This window comes from Numida meleagris, chromosome 5 (genome assembly GCF_002078875.1).
Source record: "Numida meleagris isolate 19003 breed g44 Domestic line chromosome 5, NumMel1.0, whole genome shotgun sequence".
NCBI classification, from domain to species: Eukaryota; Metazoa; Chordata; class Aves; order Galliformes; family Numididae; genus Numida; species Numida meleagris.
In genome coordinates this window covers 40321448-40343015 of record NC_034413.1, presented here as the reverse complement: position 1 = coordinate 40343015, position 21568 = coordinate 40321448, and the positions used below count along the sequence as shown (strand labels likewise).

Genomic DNA, 21568 nt, shown 5'->3' with positions numbered 1-21568 from the left:
TCTTCTATTGCAGACTGCTCTGAATTTGTATTATTTGGCTATCATAGGACATGGTCTTTCAATTGCATCACTTCTGATTTCTCTTGGCATATTCTTTTATTTTAAGTAAGTATATTTAACATTCTTCACCAAATATTAGTGGTTGCAGCAATGCTAGTTTCAATGCTTTTGAAACACAGGCCTTCCCAATAAATTAGATGGAGCAACAAGATGAAAAAAATCTGTATATTGGTTTGGCATTGAACATGCTATTACAATAAAATTTTAGGTTTCTTTTCTCAGAAACCTAAAATCCCAGATCTGCAAATTAAAAATTGTAGCAGATGTTGGAAATGGGGAAAATGGCACTTAAAAAACACGCCCAATTGTTAAACAAGTGCTCATGGTGGAGGAAGGTTGCTTTTTCACTTGTTTGATTTTAATAATAACTTAAGATATGAATATGTCAAGCATGGGCCAAACTAAAGAGTAAATGGAAATCAAAATACCAATGGTATATAAGTCACATACATGGTATACACATATGGTATATAGGCCACATTCTGAAGTAAATAGCCATGTAACACGATAAATTGTGAAGAAAATAAAGCTAAGAGCAGCACTAGGAATGGCAAATATAAAAATAATCTTATTTTTCTTTATTCATCATATTGTTTGTGAGAGTTAAGTCCTATCCACTTGCTAGCAGTGGATATATCTTGCAATAGTGGAGATTATCTTGCAAGAAAGCTTGAGTAGCATGTTGCCAATATAACTGACTTCAAAACTTGCATCTCAGCACACAGGTCTTTAAAAATTGTCTACTTCACTGCTCACTTTTTTTTGTGTTTGTAAGTTCATGAGCCTTAGTAGAAAGCTGAAACCAGTATCACTGCAGTGTTGCCACACGAGCAGAGCTGAGGCAAAGCACAGTGCTGTCAGTGTTGAGCTGTTCTCTCTGCCAATGCTGCATTGCGTGGAGTAGGCCCTCCTTGTCAGCTGGCACTCCTTTATTCATTTCTGCATCATTTTTCATTGGAAAAGATGGATCTGCTCTATGATGGATCTGATTCATGGTCTTAGCAGTTTCTTATCACCATACCCTTCCATTTCACTCCATTTTTTTTCCCTAATACGTAAATATGAGTAGCACATACATAGTAATGGTGGTGCTACCTCAGATTTTGCTTTTCTCTTACTCTGGACTTTGCGATGATTTAGTAGGGGTAGTAGATATCTGTTAAAAAATTATCCTTTTTAGTCAGATCTGGCAGCAGGTAGTGTTTCCAATTTAGTTATGCATTATTTGCCCAAGTACTGGGACAACATTGCAATAAATTCCTTACAGAGTGTTTCAAGTTCACAGCTCCTCTTTCTGAAATGTATTTAAGATGACTTCTCAGCTTTTTATGACTTATTTTCTTATTTCCAAATTCACTTTGCTTCCACAAAATTAAACTTTTAGAAGGCCCCAAGTCTTTATTAGGGCCTACAATAAAGCAATGCCTTTATTGTAAACCTCACAATAAAATTTAACAGATGAAAAAAATCTCACACGATAGGAAAAAAAATGCATGGCATAAATGTGTAAGGCAAAAGCAAAAAGCTTTTGAATACAATTTTAAAAGCTCGAAGACAGTAAAGCGTGGTTTTTCTGTGCTACAAATGCAAACCAAGCCAATTTTATCTTAAATTGTGGCACTTCCTACAGAATAAGGTGGTTTGGTTCACCACCATTATAACTATGTTACATTTGCCATACCCTCCAGGGACTTTTTTCTCCCTTTTGTAGAAGGATCCTCTATCCTCAGAGAACCACGTGGAATTAATCTAGACTCAAAGACCACAACTTCTAGACTATGGTTATGTTGGGATATAGAAGGAAATTACAGAATTCAAAGGAAGCTAAAGAAAGTTCTCTACAAGCTGTTCTCTTGGAATGTGCAGTTCCTCTAAAGTATTTTTAGTACCAGAAGGATATTTAAGGATGTCAATTAATACCAGGATGTATTATGTATCAGCTGAAGCTTGTGTAATTATTCATAGCTTCTCAACAGGTGGACTTTTTTTTTTTTTTTTTTTTTGCTATTGTGTGGGGGAACCCATGAATTTATTCCCTTAGTAGATTGTTCCCAGACAACATTTGCTGGCTTGCTGACCATAAAAAAATCTTTAGGCTTAATTAGGAAAGTGGGATATATCTCGATAGGAAAAATGACAGCTTTTTTTCATTTTTTTCCAAAAATTTTCAGCTTTTTCAAGTATCAATTACTTAGATTGTGATTTTTTTTCAGATTATAACTGTTCTGTGCATTTTATTTTCAATTTGATTTTTTTTCTGCAGAAAACTGTATCATTGGAAATATCAGTTCAGTTTGTGACTTGTGCTCCTCAAGTGGATTTTTGTTTTCAAATGGGTAATATACTTGGAACTCCAGTCTTTCTACCTGAGAAATCATCAGTGAAGACAAGAGTAGTGATTTGCAATGACTCTCCTTTCTCATTCTCTTGCATACTCAAAATTGTACATAAGTTTCATAGATAACTTTTCTTAGAAAAGTTCTATGGTTATTTTCATAAAGAAAGAAAAATGAGTTAACAGAAAACATAAAAGAGCAGGGCATTCATAGAAAGGAAAATGTCTGAAATAGAGGAGAAGCTGTTGATCAAGCATCATCCAGCGATCTGAGAGCACTTGCAGAGGTTAGCAACACTGAACTTAGTCTGGACAAATGCTGAATAAGACAGATGGAAAGATACTGGGTTCCTAAATCACTTTAAGTTAACCTTAAAGGCTAATTCCTCTTGGGTGTATATATGGATATCGCTATATATATATTTTTAATAGAAATTAGAAAATGATTTTTTTATTCTGGAAATAATTTTTCCATAGTGCCCAAGGCATACAGAAGTGAAATTAAAAATACATAATTATAATACATAAAAATACATAATTTAACAGGAAGATGTTGTTGTTGTTGTTTGTTTTGTACCACATGCGGTAAAACAAATTCAGTGATAGGTCATCTGAATGCTCTTGGATCATCACTATGAGAATTATATGATTAAAGGACATAATGTCACTAAGAAAAACAGTCAGAAGAGGGAAATAGGAAGGGTAACAGAAAAGGGAGGGGTGGGGAGGGTAAGGAAGAAATCCCTTTATTACCAAAAGCAAATTTCATTTTTAAATGTCAGCAGTCTTTGCTTTCTTGTTTCTTGTCCGGTGATCCTTTCAATCCTTTTCTGCATGGGTGGAGGTGGGTGTGGATGGGTGTGATTGAATATTCAACAGGAACAGCTGCTGGATGACCCCGGGAGATGGCCCCGTTAGCTGTACGTGCTTTTCCTTGCCTCTGCACTGAATCTTAACAATAAGCAGACAGGCTTCCAGAGTTCTTTAGGACTTGTTTATACAAAACTGTTAGCTGGAATCCAGTGTTGCTTTCCCTCTTTCTATATGAACCATATAGGGAAAAAATGCATATATATATATATATTCAAGGAATATGAAAACTAAGTGTATTTTGATAATCAAAGCTTTGTGTTGTTGGCATTAAAAACAAAAGTATTTTTAAAAGCCTAATGAAATATACTTCATCACTTAATTCATATCCGTGTATATATTTTCCTCAGTCAGATAAAGCTTGTCTACCAGGAGATCATATAGAGTTTATCAGAGTTGATCTGTGTGCCACACCGCATGGCAGCACTGGTTTCTAGAATGGTTTCCCTGACCTATATTTAGTAATATGAGGCTGTGGAAATGCCTTAGGGCTCCAAGGTGTGACTTGCAGAAACTCGAGTCTGCCTGACTGTGGTTTTACATTGTGCATACACAAACCTGATAGCTTAGTCCATGTATCTGTGTGACATTTCATACACACTTCTTATGAGAGTTGCAAATGATGCAACAATGGAGTGTACTCTCGATAGCCATTGTTTTTTGACTCTCTTTTGTTAGTGAGGTCATTGGTTTTCTTTTTTCATCTATTGTATTCTCAGCAGATTTCAACATGCTCCTCTAGATTTTGTGACTATTTCATTTCTGTATTTCTCTCTCAAAATATAAAGTTCTTCTTGTTCCTCTTGCCCTCCAGATTAAAAATGAATCACAAGTGCTTGTACTTTATTCTAGCCCAAAGGCTAGAAAAGTGGAATTCTTTCTTCCTGTGTAACAATTTAGGCTTGTCTACTGCTGACTTCATTCATGTATGTATGATATCCCTTAACAGTGAAGAGCAGTTGCATATGAAAGTGAGTCTTCTCCCTCCAGTTAGCTATTTCATTTTGTGAATCAGCTGCACTCTATACTCTTGGCTATTACATGGAGGGAGAGAGGGGCAGTTGTAAAGCACAGACTCTTCACAGGCTTCTGTAGATGCTTTCTCTGAAGTAACTAAAGAGAGTTTCCCAAAAGCGACCGCTGTACCACAGCCTCTGTCACTTCTCTGTGCTGCTGGGAGAGTTCTCTCAGTAACACAAGCACAGCAAAATGGGCTCTGTTGCTGACTACTGCCACTTGTATGCTATGTAACTGATCAAATCAGCTTGCTCGTGTGTGCTGTGCACTCCCTGTACTAAACAATTTTTATGCGGTTTTGTACACTGATCATCTGCTTTTAAAGCACAGTAGGTGCTATTTGCTCTGTCAGGAATTTTTTGCATTAAGTTTCAATATCCTTTTGATATGAATTCTTTTACTGCCATATAGGTTTCCTATTTTGTTTCGTGTTTGTTTGAAAAAATCAGTTCCTTTGAAAAGCTTGGATGAACAGCACTCATCTCTTGCAATAGCACTATGTTAGACTTGCTTTTCTTTTTTTTTTTTTTTTAGAGTGACAGGTAAGCAGAAATCTGCTATTCCTATGCTCAGTGTTGGGTATAATTTAGAATCATAGAATCGTAGAATCCTTAGAGTTGGAAGGGACCTTTGAAGGCCATCTAGTCCAACTTCCCTGCAGTGCACAAGAACACCACAGCTAGATCAGGTTGCCCAAGTCCTGATCCAGCCTTGCCTTGCAGGTCTCCAGGGATGGGGCATCAACCACATCTCTGGGCAACCTGTTCCCCAGGGCCTTACCACCCTCACTATAAAAGACTTTTTCCTTATATCCAACCTAAATCTACCCTCTTTGAGTTTGAAACCATTTCCCCTTGTTCTATCACAACAGATCCCGCTAAAGAGTCTGTCCCCTTCCTTCCTGTAGCTCGCCTTTACTCTGCACTGGCCGCCAGAGTGGCTGGCTATTGCAAGCCCAGAGAGGTGCCTCAGTGCTGTGGTATTGCTACGTTTAGGGGGGGATTCTGACTTAGGCATTCAGTTGTAATCCCACAGATGGGAGCCTCACTCCAGTAGCTCCTCAGCCAAGCACATACATCAAATGTCTGGACCTGCAGTTCCTCTCATATTGAGCAGGATTACTAGCACGACAACACATCATCAGTAGGGTAAAACTAACCTGTATCATGATGCTCTAATTTAGTATTATTCTTTTTTTTTTTTTGTAAATAGCCCTTCAAAATATATTTTAGTCTTAAATTTTATTGCAGTATTCAAAGGAAATGTTGAAAACAAACACAAACACGTTTGCATATTGCATTTTACAACTGTTTCATATTCTGTTTATAAATTGATTATACACAAGATGCGATAATATTTTTCACTCCCTTACTTACTTGGGTATTTCTCTAGCTATAGGATTAGGGAAGAAAAGTGACCGATAAAGTGAGTAAAATAGAATTGCCTCCAAAAATCTTGACAAATGTAAGCAAATTGAAACATAGGCTAAGACAGCTTCCTCAAGCTTGGGTGTGATGGTGAGTTGGAAGATCATCAGACACTAAGAAAAGCAGAATTTGAAATCCACCAAAACATGTTATGTTATCTGTATCCAAATACTTTTTAGGTAACCACGGCAATGCAAGTCCTTAGTTGTAAATATTTGAACTGAACATACTTGCTTTCCTCCTGTTGTCAAATAATCTGGAGATTAAGGGAAGGTATTACCTTTCACATCATTCTGTTAAATTTTGACTGGAGTTGAAGAAAGGGTTGATGTAAGAGTACATAATAAAGAGCTCTAGTATTTCAAAATTTCAGAGTTGTCCCCAATTACGCATAGCTGTCCCCTTGTGTATTCATTTGTTCTTGTTTCTCTTTTCTAGGAGCTTGAGTTGCCAAAGGATTACCCTACATAAAAATCTCTTTTTCTCTTTTGTTTGCAACTCTGTTGTAACAATAATTTCACTGACTGCAATTGCCAACAATCAGGAGTTAGTTGCAGCTAATCCAGTAAGTGAAAGTATATCTGGCAGCTTTGTTGATTTGTGAAAAATTTCAGCAATGTAGAAGGGATAAATGAAGCATGAATAGTTTATTAAATGTTGCATATAGCAAGGTTAAAATGTTCAGTAATAATGTATCCATGTTACGTTTTACAACAGATGTCAAACAGTGATTTGGGCACTTCACATTTGAGGTTTTGAAATAATAAAGCAGCATCAGAGACAGAGCATGCTAAAGAGTACTCTTCTGAATTTGTACAGATGACTTCTGCACTGAAACAACTGCAAGAAAGTAGCCTGTTCTAGATGATGTCAGTGAGGTTATGACAGCTGAAGTTTGGTAGTGTATTTTGGCTCTCTCAGCTGCTTTTCTATGGCTTTTGCTTTTCATCTTGAGTTGAAATCAGAATTTTTTTTTTCTGAATGCAGATCAAGCCAATCCTTATATTCCCATGCTAAAGAGCAGACTAAAACAGCCATCCCTCAGGGTCTGATTTGTCTCTCTCTCAGTTACTGATAGTACTGGGTTAAGTATGAATCAGTAGCCTCTCTCATAAGGCTAGGAGTTGTAGTAACAGAAGAACCCCAAAATGAAATACATAAACAGATCCCTAACTATGGCTTTATTTTTATTTAGAGCTAGAAGATAAATGTTAATTCTGTGACAGGGCAAAAATACTTGATTCCAGCAGCTTCTGGAAAAAGATCAATTCTCTATCCCATGAAAGCTTGAGATAGCTGCTAATAATTCATTGATACGTGAATTAAGTAGCAGAACATGGTAAAACTTTGAGTTGTTTATTTGGTTTAAGCTGGTGGACAAAGGAAGGGCAACTGATGTCATCCACTTGGGCTTGTGCAGGGCCTCGGACATGGTCCGACACAACATCCTTGTCTCTAAATTGGAGAGAGATGGATTTTCTAGGGTGGATGATTAGGTGGATAAATAATTGGTCACAACCAGAGGGCTATGGTCATCAGCTCTCTGTCCAGATGGAGGCTAGTGTTGAGTAGTTTCTCCCAAGAGTCCATCCTGGGACTGGTGCTCTTCAACATCTTTATTAAATGATATAGTGGGATGGAATGCATGCTCATCTAGTCTGCTGATGACACCTAGCTGAGTGGTGCAGTTGATAAAACAGAACGAAGAGACCATCCAAAGGGACCAGGATAGGCTTGAGAAGTGGTACCATATGAACCTAATGGGGTACAATAAGGCCAAGTGCAAGATGTTGCACTAGGGTCAGGGCAACCCCAGCTATGAGTACAGACTGGGGGAAGAACTCATTGAGAGTAGCCCTGTGGAGAAGGACATGGAGGTCTTGGTGGATGAAAAGATTAACGTGAGCCAGCAATGTACTCTTGTAGCTCCAAAGACCAACAGTATCCTGGGCTGCATCAAAAGAGGGGTGGCAGCAGGATGTCCGGTCCCCCTCTACACTGTCCATGTGAGGCCTCATCTGGAGTACTGCATCCAGGTCAGGGACCCCCGAGCAGTTGGGCTTCCTTAGCTTGGAGAAGAGAAAGCTGAGACCTTCGGTTGTGGCCTTCCAATACTTGAAGGGAGCGTATAAACAGGAGGGAGGCTGACTTATTCCACAGGCAGATAGTGATAGGACAAGGAGGAATGGCTTTAAACTAAAAGAGGGGAGTTTTGGATGATATATTAGGAGTATATTTTTTACACAGAGGGTGGTGAGGCACTGTCACAAGTTGCCCAGAGAAGCTATGGATGCCCCATCCCTGGAGGTGCTCAAGGCCAGGTAGGATGGGGCCCTGGGCAGCCTGATCTGATGGTTGGCAATCCTGCCTGTGGCAGGGGGGTTGGAGTTAGATGATCTTTAAGGTCCCGTCCGACCCAATTAATCACGCACATCGATTTCCAAAGGAGAAAAAAGGGTCTACTGTGTCCAAAAGAGCATGTTATTTCTTATTCACAATCTCACATTTTAGTCTTTACAATAAACTCTTATGTAACGTTGCAACTGAAAAATGTCAGGATATTTTGAATGAGGCTAAATACTAATATTTGCCATCAAGAATGCTTATGACTAGAATCTACTATATGAATTGTACCCTGGGGCTAAGTTCAGTTATGACTAGGTTAAATTGGAAATATTGTAAGGATGTTTAGAATGTTTATCATTCTGTATGTTGTGAGTGGTGTAACTGCCAGAGAATTAGCTTCATCAAAGGACATTTTCTTATGCATCTGCTAATTTGAGGACTCCATTTTAATTGGAATGACCAAATGTGTCACTGTTTGTGACTAAGGGGAACATTATTGTTACTGCTTCCTGCCATCATACTTGGGGATGTTTGCTTCTCATGTTTGTTTCATAAAAATAGACTCAATTACCAACTTTGTCACTATAAAATATGGAATTTTAATTCTGTAAAAGTAAGAAAATACGTAATTGCAGTGAAAAACAACAAATACTAATACTGAACACAAGCAGTATTTTTCTATTTTTTCCAAGTACTTCTCTGTGAGATTTTTGCAACTTAAGAATTTATACTGTACTGTGCTTTCTTTTCTATAGGTTAGCTGCAAAGTGTCAATGTTTATCTACCTGTATCTAATGGGTTGCAACTACTTCTGGATGCTATGCGAAGGCATTTACCTGCACACTCTTATTGTGGTGGCGGTTTTTGCTGAGAAACAGCACTTGATGTGGTATTACCTTCTTGGCTGGGGTATGCAATTTCACACTATTTTCAGGCCAATGCTATCTTTAACTCCTTTTCATGAGCAATTGAACAGCTGTCCTGTTGCTTCTCTGAGGTGGTGTCTTTGAACAATGACAACACGCCCTTCTTCTTTGTCTGGAGTGTTTTAACAGTCCTAGAGAAATTAATGTAGGAAGTTGAATGTACCTCTATCTTTGCTGAAAGAGAGATTATGCATTTCTGTAGTCAGGAAGTGACTCCTCCTTTGTATAGAGAAAACAGTCTCCTATTATAAAAAGACATTAAGAAGTAATTATTCATTGTTCCTCATCTGAAGATGTTTATTCAGGAGTGAAAGTTTTTTTTCAGAGAAGTCTTGCCATGTCTAGGGTGGAGGGTCAAAACTGAATTGGAGATGGCTAAGGACTTATTTTTCCAGAAGTTCCATTTGACCTGTATTGTTCACTCCAAATACAGAATAGCTGTAGCTAATGATCTCAAGTAATATGAGCATTAAAACTAACAAGCCAAACCTGGTGGTTTCAGATACTGTAGAACAGCATATTTCCGAAGTGTGAGTGAGGACTTTTTTCCTCAGCTTATTGTCTGGGCACATTCAGCCACAGCATGACTTGGTACCTGTGTCATTGGCTGTACCACAATGGACACAGCTGAGATGAGGCTGAGAACTAACACGTACTCTGTGGTTTCTAAAAAATAGGTACCACCAGGATGTCAAGCACCCCAAATAACTATTTGTTCTTCTAAATTTTGAATATGCCAGGTTTCCAGTCTGTTTAATTTTTTAAATTATTTTTATTTATTTATTTATTTTTGCAAGGAATCTTGTTTTATGGATACCCAGAAAACACGAGGAACACAATTAATGTTGTTAATCATAATGTTATTTATATACAGTTATAATCATATATACACTTATCTTACCATTTAGTGTTACTGCAGATTGCAGCCTGAAAATCATCTGTGTTAATATTGATTGTTACATTCTAAATAATTAAATATGTTGATTTGCCTTTTCTTTCTGTACATTGATATGGATTTCCTGATAGGAGAGAGGGAGTAAGGTTTCATACATCCCTCTAAAAGAAAGTTGGGAAAACAGATACTGGATTGATCCTTTTTTTTTTTTTTTTTTCTTGCTCTGAACTTATGAATGGTTTGAATGAGGTGAAAATACAGAGGATCTCTGCAAAATATGCAGGTTTATTTACCTATTTACTTATTAGCTAATAAGTTTGCATATTAAGACAATGTTTTTTATTCACAGGTTTTCCACTGATCCCTGCCTGCATACATGCTGTTGCTAGAAGCTTTTATTATAATGACAAGTAAGTAGTATCTCAAATTGCTTTGCAAAATGATTATATTTGGTTTAAGGAGAAGAAAAAGTAATAACAGATAACAAAATATCAAATGTTTTTCTTTCCTTGCTTCTTTTCTCTAGCTGTTGGATCAGCTCTGATACTCATCTGCTCTACATCATCCATGGCCCTATTTGTGCTGCTCTATTGGTAGGCATTTTTCAGATAATTTTTCTTGATTTTTTTAAATTGTTCTTGGTGGAATGTAAAGTATGAAAGAGCCTAAAACTAACAGTCCCTCATTCACAGGATTCTCACTTAACCCAGTAAGTGTCCTAAACACACAAGATAACTGTGTCTTGACTTTAAGGAGCCACTACACAAATCTTTGCTACTGGAGAAATAAATTTGAAATAAGTAACTGAAGACTTCACTTTATTTAAATCAACACTATATTTAAATTATTCTAAGATTAAATTTAACCTAAGAAATTCAGTCAGTAGTTAACTTCTAAATAGGAATAGGCTCATAATAAAAGTAAATGCTAATATGGACGTACTTACCTTAACAGAAACTTCTGTTAAAGTGTCTGGCGAAGATATTAAATGTGTGTGTAGTGACTTTCCTTATGACTATTTAGTTTATGCAAGGAAATTAATTAAGGATAATAACATTAAGTAACCTTTTGAAACATTTTGGTTTCTGATCTATATGAACTTCCTCTCCTTTTAAACTGTTATTGGATATTCATGGGGTACTTCTGTACATACAGAAATCTCTCTGAACAATGTTTGATAAATTGAATGGTTCTTGTGATTCAGTTTCAGTCACAGTGAAATTAACTGGGGAATGTATATTTTGAAGATTGTTTTGACACCATGACACATCTGACATCCTATGCTCGAGAAGCCAGAGGCTGTCCTCATGAAATTATTGAGATCCATGGCCTTTGGCATGTTAACTGTTACTGATAATCCCTTGCCCTGTTAGGTCATCCATACATGTTGCCGTAAAGAGAGGTGAACTAGTACTTTAATTTTTAAAGCTAAAACCAGATCTAAATCCTCTCAACTTTTTTTTCTCTGCAATTTACACAGAAGATGAAATACTATTTTCTCAGCAAGTGATACGATTTTTTGCTCGTTTGAATGGCACCTATTTCACACTGCGTTGTAATGTGGGATCACTACTTCCTTTGTGTAGGCATCTCTTCACAGATCTATCACTTTAGAAAAGCTCTTTAAAGCTGAGATATAATTTATTTTAGATCTTGCTTAAACAACAGCAGAAAAAAACTGTATTATGCGAATTATACCATTGTTTGAGTGACCTCATTTTAGGATGTAAGATCATTTTCTCCTTCCCAGCAGAAGTCTCAACAAAATCACACTGAAATAGTGATAAGACTCCTTCTTACTTCAGATGCTCGTACAAGATCAGTCCAAAACTGTCAAGTCTTCTTTCCACTCAAGGCAACACTGAGAATGTCTTCTGATTTTATTAGGAGCATAATAATCTGCTCTGTGTGATTGGTTTTGGCAGAATCCCTATCCATTCCCCTTGCAATTTACAAATATGCATGCATTTGATTTTCCTATATTTTTCACGAACTGCATTTTTCTCACCTCAGTGCAATCAGCAAATTTATTTGAAAGCCAGGAAAGAATAACAGATTAGACACCACTACACGTCTTGCCTGTGATGTGCGTGATGTGACAATAACTTAAAAGAATTTTTTTGCTTTTAGGTAACAAAAAAATGAATATATTGATTCAGAAAAGACAGGCCAGAGATAAAGACAGAAGATGAAATGCATGTGTTCAGACTTGGTGAACAGAACCCTCATTTGCTTTCCAGCTTGCTTGCCAGATACAATTTTCACACTTTACTAAGCATGACCTGCTTTAGTAGAAGTTTAAGTAACAATATTAACCTGCAAATTAGATAACAAGGGAAAAGACACAGTTTGTTTGCAGGAGTAAGATCTCAAAGGGCATGAAGAAAATTGCCAAGAGGGTGCTGGGAAAAATTGGCAAAGCCAATGGGGATTAGGCCTTTAACTCTTGTACATCACTGAAAATCCTACAATTACATAATGTTAGCAACGGCACTGCTGGTCCCTGCTATTATGTAACTGTGGCCAGATCCCTGCCAAAGAATCTGCAGATGGGAGCAGACCTAAATTACATTTTGGTTGAAATTGTTTTCAGTTGCTCATTTAATTGCATATTTTTGCCTAAGCAACCACAATTAAAGAAATAGAGTGGGAATGAAACAGTAGAGAGTGATGTTAGTTATTACAGCAAGTTTGCAGATGACACCAAGCTGAGTGGTGCAGTTGACACACTAGAGGGAAGAGATGCCATCCAGAGGGACCTGGACAGGCTTGAGAGGTGTGCCCTTACCAACCTCATGAAGTTCAACAAGGCCAGGTGCAAGGTCCTGCACCTGGTTCAGGGGAATCTCAAGTACAGATACAGGTTGGGTGGAGAATGGCTTGGGAGCAGCCCTGAGGAGAAGGTAGTGTTGGTTGATGAAAGATTCAACATGAGCTGGCAATGTGTGCTTGCAGCCCAGAAGGCCAACTGTATCCTGGGTTGCATCAAGAGAATTGTGACCAGCAGGTTGAGGGAGGTGATTCTGCCCCTCTACTCTGCTCTTGTGGGACCCCACCTGGAGTACTGCATCCAGTTCTGGGGCCCCAACACAAGAAGGACATGGGGATGTTGGAGCAGGTTCAGAGGAGGGCCACAAAAGATGATCAGAGGGCTGGAGCACCTCCCCTTTGAGGACAGGCTGAGAAAGCTGGAGCTTTTCAGCCTGGAGAAAAGAGGGCTCTGGGGGGATCTTATATCAGCCTTCCAGTACCTGAAGGGGGCCTACAGGAAAGCTGGGAGGGACTTCTTATAAGGGCAGGTAGTGTCAGGATGCAGGAAAATGGTTTTAAACTGGAAAAGTGTAGATTTAGACTAGATATTAGGAATAAATTCTTTACTGTGAGAGTGGTGAGACTCTGAAACAGGTTGCCCAGCGAAGTTGTGGAAGCCCCCTCCCTGGAAGCATTCAAGGCCAGGCTGGATGGTGCTGTGAGCAACCTGGTCTAGAGGGAGGTGTCCCTGCCTATAGGAGAGGGGTTGGAACAAGATGATCTTAAAGGTCCCTTCCAACCCAAACCATTGTATGATTCTATGATTATGCTAGATAAATATTGATAAAAGTGGAGGGAGATTTCAGTGTTGGATATGCCAGTATGCTAGTGTTTTAATTGGCTTTGGCACCACTAAAATAAGAGATTTTTATTTAGCTATGCCATTCTTTGTATAAATAATACTCAAGGGACGGTTATTTTGTCTGGCTATAACACTATGTATGAGGGTCTTAGCAGCGTCTTAGACTGACATCTAGTGAATGTGTACTAGAAGGAAGTTCAGGAGCCTCAGTTTGTTTCTGCTTTTGTCACTGACCTGTTTCATAACTTTAAACTGGACTTGGTACAAGAAGTTGAAAGCTTAGCATTCATATTCTCAGCCTAGGGAATGTCCATAAGTTGGGTATAAAACATGTTTTCCTGAGCACATACAGGTGCTCTGCCCAAGAAAGCCAGGCTTATGTAGGCTTAGGTCTGAAGTTGCATAGCGGTATTAAAAGCAAGCAATGGCTACCATTAGTGTCTAAAAATATTTGAGTTTCTGGATCTGAGAATGATTTGTTTAAAGCAACCAAGAAATAATGTAAGCAGAATTTAAAAAAATATCCTAGTAAGGATTACAGTACTGCTAATCACAAACTGGACATGGAGAGAAGTAGAAATATTAGAGACCTGAGAAATTTTTAAATCAGGAACTGCATGTCACAGAGACTGCACATCACAACCACTCTGAAGGCAGAACCTAAATTCTACCAAGTTCATAGCATAGGCTCCAACATTTATGTTCATCTAGGATTGCCTTCCCTGCCTTTGTTTCTGTCTTTGTTCACTTGCCTAGATTAATGTTTATGTTACTGTGCTGCTGCCAGTACTTTCCTGTGTGTTCATGCTGCAGCTGGCGCAACAGGACTCCTTTGGGTCTTTGCAAACCATCATAGTCAATCTGATGATAAAACAACTTAGAGAAGTTCCATTGTCCTACTTTTACTTAAATGCAAAGATCTACTCTCTACCTTGCTCAAATCAAGACCTATTCACTTCAGTAAGAATTTGGTTTGTCCTGTACTCCCTATACTTGTGGCATTGGTTATATGTAATTTTACTAACTCTCATACTGCTCTTCTCAAGTGGATCCTCTGCTTTGTCTCACTCTTCTGTCTGTTCTGATATTTACTTGCAAACTCTGAATATGTTTATTTTCATGCTTTTTTTGTTTTGGTGGGTAAATGGAAAATTAGAAAAATTCTGTGCATTTCAGCATTTTGCAAATGAAATAATTTTCTGGGTGGTATTTACTTCTATCTGCTGCAACTTTCACCTTCAATTAGCTTTCAAAGGACAGTACCATAGGAATTGGCTTTGCTACCAAAGCACAAGAGGGATGAAAATTCTGAGAGAGGCTGACACTGAACTAGTAATTTAAGTGAGAAGGATTAAATTTAGAAATGGAGGAAGGACTTACTGTCTGCGTGTGCCATAGGAAGTTGGATGAGAATCGTGAGCTGCATGAAGGCTTAATAAATCCTTTGAGAGAGACTCAGAAGACCTTGGTTGCTTAAATGCCAAGAGGTAGTTGGAATCTTCCAGAAGAAATTAATGCAGTAGTTTCCTATGTAAAACAATTTCCTGTTAAAATGATTTAAATAGCATGTAAGTAGAATATAAATAACATAACATGTCTGTCAAGGGCCATGTTGCTGTAACAATACACAGCTGTTTATCATGAAAACCTGAGCTGACATGAGAGGAATTCAGCCAGGGTTGTGGAGGACATGGTGACACACATGGTCTGGAGTAGCTTCCCCCCTGTTTGTACTTGTCCTACAGAGAGGCAGAGGCTTCCTAGACCAGGAACTCCTATTTATTGTAGAAGGGATTTATCTGTCTTTCTGATGACTTCTTCCTTCCCATCCTTCCATTTTTTTTTTTCTCTATATAATTGTTGACAGGAAAGACAAATTACCTGAAGAGGAGACAAATGAACCAGACTTTATTTCTTTGCCTTCCTTAGTGGGTACCTAGGCAGTGTTGTCTTGCCTCTTGTACCCCTGGGCGAGGTGCTTGGATTGGCTGTACTCTCCAGAGTGCTTTTAGCTCTAGTTTTATGGTGGTTTGGGATGTAGTTTCACTAGGGGGTTGCCACTGTTGCACGATAGATTAAAACACAGCCCTACCATTGCTGTTTCTCTAGTTATTCGATTCTTAGACTGTTGTGTGTATATGTGTATATATGCATATACATAGGTGAATACATTGCTTTTCTGGTTGGTTATGAGTGCTAACATGCTGAATGAGATTAGTATGGATAGCTGTGATTTCAGGTTGGTTTTTTTTTTTTTTTGAGAAACTAAGTGAACAGATATTCACATATTCACTACTATGTACAAGAAAGCCCTTAACAGCTATGTACATAATTAGCTTCTGTATTGCATAAGAATGATGTTGATACCATCTCAATGTTTGCCCCATTTGTAGTTCTGCTGATTTTGAAAATCAACCATGAGCCATTGTGAGACTAAGTCAATAAGTTAAATCTACTGTTTGTCTACAGGAGTATACTGTTCCCTGTAATAACATTTAACTTGTCAGATTTCTTTTTCTTTCCTATAGATTTTTCAAATTCATACTTGAAAAGGAAAAAAAGATTTTTTTGGAGAAGCATGTTAAAATATAAAGATGGAAGAATGTCATTTTTTACTGGACCAACCTAAAAAACATAATCTCTTAATAAAGAAATAATGGCCAGGTCAATTTCTTTCCTCAGGTATAAAACAGGGAACTTTTGGATCTCATTTTGCCAAAATAAAATTTTAAGGATTTGATATAGTTCACTTACTTCTGTGGAGCTCAGAACAACCTTTCAGATTATTACCCTAGGTCTTCAAAATAGAATGATGTTTTTTCCCCTTTCTTATGTTGAAATGCTAGTAGTGTGTTATGGTTATGTTATTGTTTTTTAAATTGTAGAAGTGAATTGAAGTGTTTGGACAGAAGGGGCCTATAAGATAAGCTGAATTGTTTTTAAAATAAAATCATATCAATAATGGAAATCTTTTGTCTTTTCAAATTTAAGGTTCTAAGATGGATCTAACTGATAACTGAGATCTAAACAGACAAGGAAGGGTAGATTTTAAACCATGTAGAGACAGATTTTTTGCATTGCTATAAGGATCTCAACTGCAGAGACCTGTGTTCTGGTTGTGTGTGTGATACACTGCTACGGAATCACTGAATTTTTAGGAGCTAATTTCAATCAGACTTTTTTTAATTTTCAGAATAGCTTCAGTATCATTTTCTTTTCTAACAGGTGAATCTTTTCTTCCTGTTAAATATTGTCCGTGTACTTATAACCAAGCTGAAAGACACCCACAAGGCAGAATCCAACCTATACATGAAAGCAGTACGAGCTACCCTCATTCTGGTTCCCCTGCTTGGCATTGAATTTGTGCTGTTTCCATGGCGACCAGAAGGTCGAATCACTGAGGAAGTCTATGACTATGTGATGCACATCCTTATGCATTACCAGGTAGGAATTAAATATTTTTTGCCTACTTGAGCTAGAATAGCTGTTGGCATATTAAGCAAATAAAGGACAAATTATCTTGTTATTTTAGTCAATAAAGACCTTTATGCAAAAGTCCTGTAAACAACTTCAGATTTCTCAGTATAATGAATTTTCTTTTCTTTAAAGGAAAGAAACATACCATGGTCTACTACTTTTTAGTAAAGTATTTTTAGAAACTATACAGAGATTTTAGAGTTGTAGAACATTTTGCTTGCTATTTATATTGGAATTGTATCAGGAACCTCTAATTGTATCACAAACCTGAAAAGATCCACGTGCATGTGAAATAAAGCAGATTGTCTTAATCTTACAGGGCCTACTGGTAGCTACAATTTTCTGCTTCTTCAATGGAGAGGTAAAGTAATAGTTTTTATTGTATTGATATATTTTGTATATATACAAGTGTATATTCTAGCAATTAAGGAGATTGCACACCTGAAAAATATAATTACAAAGTCAGAATTTAATCCCTTACTGTGCTTGAGTCAAAATTTCTTGAATAAGAAGTGTACTTTTGAAAAATCATGATCAGTTAATTCTAATAACTAACTTCTTTATTCTTGTGCCAGAGAATTGCACCATGTTTCATGAATATACAGAACTGATCCTTGTTGCAGCTAAAAGCTTTTTCTGTTAACTTGAATAGATTAAGGTCTTGTCAACTAAGCTTTAGACTTGAGAGTATACTTATAGGGCCTTAGTGTTAAAGATAAACACAGTAGAAAGGCTAAATATATATGTATACACACACACATACAAAACTTCTCACTGCAATTTTTGCAACTCTTGCTTGAAAAAATAACCAAAACAAATGAATAAAAACATCCCACCAAAGAAGTAAGTAGGGCTTTTCCAACACTTTTGGCAGAACAATTACAATCCTGTCCTTATTCTTACACATCTGTTTGTTCATTTTTTCTACATTTAGTGCAGTTGCAGTATATGGCTGTAAGCAGATGTGTGGCAGTAAACAGATGTTTTCATAGGACTGGACCCTTAGTTTCTTTTATCACATGTTGTGTTCTTACATAATTTCATTGGACCAGTAATATTTACCTGTGTGTTAAGTATATGGATAATATAAGAATTGGTTCAAGTAGGTCATGCTTCCTCCTCTTATTCTTCAGTCTGAAGCTGACTGAATTGCAATGAATACTCCATGTGGTTTCAATATACTTTTTTTTTTCCAAGAAAAGTATGAGTGTCATTGATTATTATTAGCTAAGGAGGCAGAAAAGATGAAGCAAGAGTGATTTCTTTTCACAGTTTATCTAGGTCAGTGGTTTTGATCTGGTTCTATGGCAAAGGTGATCCACGTTCAAGTCTCTGCTTATATATTTGATTCAAAGCAGAGAACATCACTAAGCATTCTGGATCTGATTTGAATACTTCCCAATGTTCAGAATAAATATTTTACACACTCTTTCCCTTCTAAGTTTTATAGTTAGAATTCCTTTAAAAAGAGGCATTTAGGAAAAAAATAAAAATAAAAACAGAATTCGTTTCATCTCAATGCAAAATGTGGACAAAAATATTTGAAATCTCCAGAGTTTCTATGAAAAAATATTGTCCACAGCTCAGCTCTGTCTTTTATCCCTCTTGGTCTTCTGAGGCTACTTTAATCCTACCTCTGGTAATCATTTTGTTTCATCTGAGAATTTTTTACATTTTCCAAATTCATGTTTTTTTACATTGTTCTCTTCTGCTGCATAAGAAAAGCAAAACCTAGTTGTTCCACCACTTGAGTATTAGCGGAACATCTCTGGGCTGATGAGCGTACAAGACAAGCTCTTCTGCAACTCCTACAGATGGTAACAGATGAGCAATTTCTTGAACATCTCTGGTCAGGTTAACATTAAAAGGTGGATTCAGATATTTTAACAAAATATTTATACCCTATGTCTTTTTTTTTTTTTTTTCAGTTACACATTTGTTTCCATTTGCTTTCTATGTAGCAGAAATTTATGCTTTTTAAACAAATTTAACTTCTGGTTGCAGTGCTTCAATTATCAATACTGACTTTTTTTCAACTCATTACACATTGCTGGGGAGAGGATTTGTTGCTTTAAAACCAGCTGCACAAGTAAGGAAATCCATGGGGACAATGATAATTACACTTAGGAAAAAACGTCTGGGTAAAAAAAAAATGTATATTAAAGAATTCTGTTTCTGGCATGTGAGCCTGCAGGCGTGTGTGTGTTCTGCTGCCATTATCATCTGTTACTGTCATAACAGTGCCTTAACTTATCCTGATACTGTAGCTTAGCTGTTGTGTACAAGACCTTCTCTATCAGGATCTGTCACAGCAACACCTTGTTATATTCTGTACCAAATGGCATCAGTGTTAGCACTTGTGTGCTGTTCTGTAGCAAGTCTGGGGTTTGGAGGTGAATCCTGAGACTGGAATCAACTCTTCGAGTGACAACAGGGAAAAAGAGTTTCCAGAGAGGTATTAGCAATTAAAAATGCTAAAAGTAATAGTTTCTTTTTAGCTAAATACTATTTCCCAAATGCTACTGTAGCTTGTTTCCTATAAACATTAAGAGCCAAATCCTGTTCAAGGAGTGGCTTGCAGGCCTTTTCAGCCACTGGCCGAAAAGGGATTTAAAAAAATCACCTGCTAACAGAATGAAAATATACTAAGTAACATTTAAGGAAAAAGTGTTGGTATGTTCTGCTGACTGTAGCCTCAAAACACCTCCAAACTCCTTAGGCAGTGCAGCCAGGGATGTTCTGTCAAATCCAGTGCCAACATCCATGCAGCTATCACTGCTGCTTCTACAGCAGATAAGGGCATACATGCAAACTCTTCACCTTTATCTTCTCTGGCAGGAATTCCCTAAGGACACTCACATTCTGCTTATGTCCTAGCATCCCACAGAGTATGATGCTTCTTGAGTACCTCACAATGCTTGCCAATTGGAGTTGGCTTAGGGCTGTCTTTGGGGTGACACAGGCTGCAGTCACAGGAGAAGCTTGTAGCAGCTTTCTCTGTAAAATCAGTAGAAAGATTCCTACTGACCTATTAATAATAGATCATAATATGTACTTATGATTTATATAACCCATGTGAAGTTTGTGGCTTTGGGGTTCTGGGGTTCTTTTATTTTTGTTTTTGGTAGTGCTGTTTTTTTCCCTCATTCCAGTCGTCAGTGGAAATGTAGTAAAGATTACAATTTCAGTTCTGCAGGATTATAAAAAGCTTTCGTAATAGGCAAGGCTCGGGTTTTGTTTTTTCCTCTCGGGTTTTGTGTGGTGTTTTTTTGTTGTTGTTGTTGTTTTTTTCTCTATGGAGCCATTTGATTTGTGCTACATGGAATATCAGAGTACTAGTATGTTAAAGAAGGTGCAATTCATTGAAGCTCATCAGAAAGAGCCGCTAACTAATAAGGTGAGGAAGTATGAATGCTTAAGCTGGAACTGTTATCTGTATTAATGAGACATGCAACTACATTTGTGACATTACTTTCTCTGATTAAATACATTGTTTAATATCTTCTCACAGTGTTGCCCATCCTGAGCTGAATCCACAGCTCTATCCAACTGCTCAAAGTTGAGGAAAAGAGCGATAGATCTTCTGTTGTCACTTAATGTGTAGAGGTGTGCATGCTGTTAAACAGTATAAACAGTGGTGGAAAATAGCTGCCTCATTGATTTTTCCCATCTTCTATGAGTGATTGATTGGACAGAAGGTAGTAATAATAAATGAAAGGATGTAACGCCCTGCAAGAATAGACACAGAGAAGGTCAGAGGTGAAATACTGATTCAGCAGTAACAGAGAGGCTTTTTGGAAGAATGCCAGATGTATGTGGCTTAGTTAGAAATGCACCAAGAGGATGTGATGGGCACCAGGGAGGGCATAGAGGAAACTGTGTTTGCCGATATAGGAAATATTATTTATAGCAATTTGTCACTGGTGAGAAAGCAGCCTGAACAGAGAATTTTCACCCTAGAAATAGCCAGCAGGCACTTGTCTTGCAGGAGTTCCAAAAGTCCTCTTGAGATATGGGGACTGATACCCTTTGATTTACAAATAAATATTATATTAATATATATAATATATAATTATATAGTTTTATATAATAATCAATATATATTGATATTATATATTATTAATATTATTATATATTATTAATAATATTACATTATAATATATATTACTATATATAAATATTATATTAAATATTATAACTGCAAATAAGACAAATTACTGAAGCCACTAGGAAGAAATGTGGCAGAGGGCTTTCAGCATAAGCTGCTTTTGCAACCTTGCAATTCTAGTTTATTTCCCAACTCTCCCAATAGGTTCTTTGACTTTGCTTAAGCCATTTAGATGCACTTGTTCAAGTTTTCCCATCCCATACCTATTGTCTGCTCTTTGTAAAGGGAACATTCTTCAATATCTTTTTTGTTTGTTTCTTTCTCCAGCAAAACACTAATCTTATTGAGGAACTTTGCTAGGGAAAGGAGAAAAATTGGAACAAATGGAGACTTTGTGAAATGCAAAGACTAATTGATACGATTTAGAAATAAATTCTAAGCTTCCTTCTCAGACAATTTGGAATTTTCAGAATGCTTCTTCTCTTGTGTTTTTG

General features: G+C 37.2%; 1 protein-coding gene across 2 annotated transcripts in view; it reads left to right on the top strand.

The window, feature by feature from the left end:
* The window catches only part of CALCRL (calcitonin receptor like receptor), a 71763-nt gene that overhangs the window by 39007 nt on the left and 11188 nt on the right, over nt 1–21568 (top strand). For both annotated transcript variants that reach the window (XR_002439217.1, XM_021398180.1), the window contains exons 7-13: nt 14–105; nt 6148–6274; nt 8811–8964; nt 10226–10286; nt 10403–10469; nt 16715–16933; nt 17286–17327. Coding sequence is in view for 1 of the 2 variants with exons in the window: in XM_021398180.1 (XP_021253855.1) it covers nt 14–105; nt 6148–6274; nt 8811–8964; nt 10226–10286; nt 10403–10469; nt 16715–16933; nt 17286–17327 (762 nt within the window). In the remaining variant the exon portion in view is untranslated. The remainder of the gene's footprint in view (nt 1–13; nt 106–6147; nt 6275–8810; nt 8965–10225; nt 10287–10402; nt 10470–16714; nt 16934–17285; nt 17328–21568) is intronic.